The sequence below is a fragment of the Haplochromis burtoni genome, unplaced genomic scaffold (assembly GCF_018398535.1).
Source record: "Haplochromis burtoni strain Fernald_Lab_line unplaced genomic scaffold, NCSU_Asbu1 Contig_88, whole genome shotgun sequence".
Taxonomy (NCBI): domain Eukaryota; kingdom Metazoa; phylum Chordata; class Actinopteri; order Cichliformes; family Cichlidae; genus Haplochromis; species Haplochromis burtoni.
In genome coordinates this window covers 1,842,368-1,846,920 of record NW_024582449.1, presented here as the reverse complement: position 1 = coordinate 1,846,920, position 4,553 = coordinate 1,842,368, and the positions used below count along the sequence as shown (strand labels likewise).

Sequence of the window (4,553 nt, the reverse complement as noted above, 5' to 3'; positions counted from 1 at the left end):
AGTGTGGTGCGTCCCATCGGACGTTTCCACAGATGCTGTCTCTTTAAGAGACCTGCGCGTTAAAACCTGCAGTATGAAACAAGTACAGAGGTGTTCACGCCTGTTAGAGATCACATCTGAGGGCTGATTCCGTTTAAACTAACATCTCTGGAGTGTTGGTGCGGTCATTTAAAGGAACCTGCGTCCTCCTCTGCGGAGCAGCAGGCAGTGCAGAGATGCTGCGCTGATGCTGCTGCGTTTCCTCATGTGAGTATCCTCCTCTCTCCAATGCGGCAATAATAAGATGTGGTCTGCTCGGGCGATAGAGCACTATAGGACGTGTATTTCGGCTCAGAGGATATTTTCAAATGATGTAGAAATTGCACGTCTATTGTTACAAGATAGAAGTGGGCCTGCGTGGAATTGTTATCTTTATTATAGCATTGAATACCCAAAATCGCAGCACCAGGCTAAGTTTGAAGTGTTTTTTCTTGTTGTTTTTTTTTTAAACGTATTTAGTAGACAGACTGCGTGTCCTCAGACAACCCAGCACGATCTAACTTAGAGTAGGTTTATGTCTGAAGGTGCTGGGAGTCCTTGACTTTCAAGTGATGATGTCACTTTTCTACGTAAATCTGCCCTAAGGTATTGCACCACACTCTCAAATATAGAGTGGATAGGCTTTATGATTCCTGCCAAAGACACCAGTATGACAACAGCCTCTATATATTGAGAGCATACCCAGAGAGCAGGAGAGATAAAGATGGTATATTTTACTGAGAAATATACTGAGAAATTAATTCTGTAGGATTTTAATGTGATGGCGAAAGGCCTCATGTCTCTGCCAGTGTTTCTCCTCTACAAAGTTGATTTGCGCATCTTTGACTGCAGTGTGCTGGCGTCTGAGCTCTTTGGTTGATACTCCAACTCCCAGAAGTCAGCAGGTTAAGCCGCTTAGACTGGTGAAAAGTAACGCAAAGTATATTGGAAGGAGTTCACATTTGGAAGCACACATGCCAATTCTAGCACACTTCACTTTTCCCCACCATATTAGAAAACAGTATGTTGGGTTAGCAGCATTTTTGTTGTTTTTGCTGCTGATGTCATTATATATAGAGATGGTGCCACTTGGTTTAATTATAATATTAAGTGTTCCCTTTCTTTAAAATAATTGCACAACTAACTTTAAAGAGGCTTTTAAATTTTAATTTTCATACATGTAGTTTTCATATGTAAGTGATCGGTTTGTTATCCCTCATGTCACATTTCATTTTGCATTAAATTACATTTTCCATTTTGTGCCCAACTGCTTTGACTTCAAATGTATGAAATGGTACCCCCTAAATAATTAATTAGCCAACTGACAAGGCAACAACACAGGTTCTGATTGGCCAGCCGGAAATATTTATAGATGCAGATTATTCAAAGACCAACAACAGTCAATAATATACTTACATTCACTTGTAAGAGCATGGAAAGCTCTATATTTTTTTCATTTATTGTAAGAAGGCAGCTGTTTGATGCTAAATTTTGGCACAGTTTATATTCCACGGGAATCCTTTCCATGTATAGATGTATCTTTCTATTAAATATTAAGTGGACGTGATTTTTTTAGTATTAAATGATGGATTTTATACACACTGAAACCTTGGTAGTGCTGCAGCGGCAAGTCGCTCAACAGGTTACTTCCGGATCACGGAAAAGAACACAGAGCGAGCTTTTGATTTTTTATAGTCTTTGCTGACCGCGTGACCTTAATTGATTTAAAGATTAACTGGAACCTAGTGCATATTGTTGTGCAGATTAATAATGTTGAAAGATAGTTATTAGTACAGTCAGTTAAAGAATAGAAAAATTATTACTGAGAAAAATCCTAAAGGGAGATTTTTTCGTTAATGTGCTTCTACGCATGCGCCTACAAAATTGGTCATCACACCACTGCATCACCTTACAGGAGAAACTTATAATAATGAATTCACGCTTGCAGAAGAAAATATTCAAATATATTTGAAATATCTCAGTGAATTCACACCCAGAAGAAAGACAACAGTTAATTAAAGGTTAGTTGAGACTGCTTAGTCTTCCTGACGGGCTTTAAGACGAAGCGGAAGTAACCGCCCGGGAATCCTCTCGCTTCGTATCCCCCCGTTTTGCTCTCACGCTCAGTGTAATTCATTATTATTAGAACATCGCCTTTGAAGGAGTCGGTGTGTAGTTGGGGGATCTAACAGTGTCATTTGCTATTGTTGTTGCGATTGTTTCCAGGAATACCGAGTGCCGTGAAATGTCTCTGCTTTTCGAGAGGACCATTATCGGCGCGCGCTGGACACACACAAGTGAGTGGGGTTTGTTGGGATAACGCTCCTAAAGAGGCTCAGTGGAAAAATAACAACCGGCACCGGCGGTGTACGGCCACAACGAAAACTCTCAGACAAATCACATCAACACATAAATGCTATATATATGTGTGTAATACATCATCGAGAGGACTGGTATAAATTTACCGGACTGTCAAGGGGCAGGTGATGGAAAATAACGGTTTTCTTGTTTCACGACAGCCTTTTCTCGGATGGTGTATTCCTGCGCGCAGTGGGGAAGATAGTCCAATGAACGTGTATGTGCTGGGACACAAAGCAGCAGCGACATGGCAAACTGTCCAGACCCCTGGTAAGTTTCCTGTTTGCTGTCATATACTCCTGGCAACATGTAACATACTGAATATTTGCAGCTGATAGCCCTCCTATAATTCCTCGGTAGTTGAGGTGTTCAGACTTCAAAGTGAATATCTCAACTAACAGTCAAGGCAGGAATAACAACATTTTTTTACAGCTTCCCTTTATGGACCAGGCATAAACGTTTCGGCAAAATGGTTCTATTGCCCGTGTAAAGGTAAATAATCACTGTAATGCTTTTTAACCATCCTCTGCTGGATCTGGTTGCCACACCCACCCAGCTACAGTGGTCCAGAGGGACTTAACCACAAAGCTCCAATGGCCTCCTGCTGAATGAGCAGAAATATATTGTTTTATTTCTGGTAACAGGTTAGCCTAAGGTTGTCTTATTCAACCGCAACAAACACATAGTTTCTAGAAATAGCAGGTTGTTTTTTTTGTTTGTTTTTTGGGGGGGGGGGGGGCTTATTGTCAGGAAACAGCACAGCTCTTGAAGGCTTTGAGAGATCAATGATCTTGGGCGGGACTGCAGTAAGGTTTCAGTTTTAAGGATGTGATAGGATGGTCAGTTAGTTCAATTAAATTATATTTATATAGTCCCATTTCACAACAACAGTTGCCTCAATACGCTTTAAATTGTAAGGTAAAGACCCTAGAGTCTTAAAGAAAAGCCCAACAATCACACAACCCCCTATGAGCAAGCACTTGGTGGTAGTAGGTAGGAAAAAGTCCCTATTTTACAGGAAGAAGCCTCTATCAGAAGCAGGCTCAGCCATCTGCCTTAACCGTTTGGGGGTGAAGAGAAAGAGAAGAGAGCAGTGTTCTCAATATGATATTGTAGAACTTTACACAGACATAAAATGGCATTAATGGACGGTTGGTATATGGATCTGGTGAAGAGTCCACGTTCTCATGTTTCTTCCAAACTTACACCTTGATCAATAGTGACCGTAAGCAAGACTCTTATTTCTTGTGATGAAATTTAATACCTTTCCTTCTTTGCTGCTGAATTGTAGTGTTGTCTCTGTTGGAAGATTATTATACATAAGAAAAAATTGTTGTCATTGTTTGTTGTTAAAACTTGAAATGTGTGTTTGTATTTTCAAGGTTGCCATGGGTGACAGTTCGTCATGAGTGCATTGGCCTGAGGTCCTACCGGGTCTCTCCATTTACATCTGTTCAAGATGTCAAGCAGTTGCTGTACGAGGAGACAAACCTCCCAGTCAAAGAGCAACGACTGACTCACAATGGGAGAATGGTGAGCATTTATTTTTCTGTAATAGAAGAGTACAAATAAAACTGATAAGGACAACAATAAAATTGTCATTTTAAACTTCCTTGAACGTGCCACAGTATGATCACAGCAAAACAAAATGCACATGATGTGCAACTGCAAATCTTTTCTGGTCACTTGTATGTTACATTAGAGCAAGACTCACAAGTCTGTTACTTTGTTTATTAGTGAGCCACTTCTTGTATTTTGGGTTTATGTAAGTACTTGAGTACAAAGTAAATTAATGGTTTTTGTATGGGTTTTTTTTTTTTGTTTTGTTTTTTGACATTCTAGTAATGTCATTGCAGAAAGACACGAGGAAGAAATTTGGCTTCTCTCTCTTATATTAGATAATTACAAACAGCAGAAAGCTGCTCTATTTTAATGACCCTGTTCCATAACTGCAGAACAAATGGTGTGACACTCATTTAAACTGTTAACAGGGCCCTCATTGTTAGAAGTGCTGTGAGTTTCCCTCGTGGTGTAATTAGTTATTTGTGTTAGTAATTATTTGAGGCCTTGGAGTGTTATCGATCTCATGACTATCTATCTATCTATCTATCTATCTATCTATCTATCTATCTATCTATCTATCTATCTATCTATCTATCTATCTATCTATCTATCTA

General features: G+C 39.7%; 1 protein-coding gene across 3 annotated transcripts in view; it reads left to right on the top strand.

Moving 5' to 3' along the window:
• sacs (sacsin molecular chaperone) overlaps nt 1–4,553 on the top strand; it is a 26,987-nt gene continuing 22,434 nt past the window's right edge. The window contains exons 1-4 of one of the 3 annotated variants that reach the window (XM_005927336.3): nt 1–246; nt 2,245–2,315; nt 2,538–2,646; nt 3,759–3,909. In XM_005927336.3, the coding sequence (XP_005927398.1) occupies nt 2,624–2,646; nt 3,759–3,909 (174 nt within the window). In that variant the 5' untranslated portion in view covers nt 1–246; nt 2,245–2,315; nt 2,538–2,623. Of the gene's footprint in view, nt 247–1,777; nt 2,040–2,244; nt 2,316–2,537; nt 2,647–3,758; nt 3,910–4,553 lie in introns of those variants that run through there. The other 2 variants (XM_042222568.1, XM_042222566.1) reach the window with 2 other exon arrangements.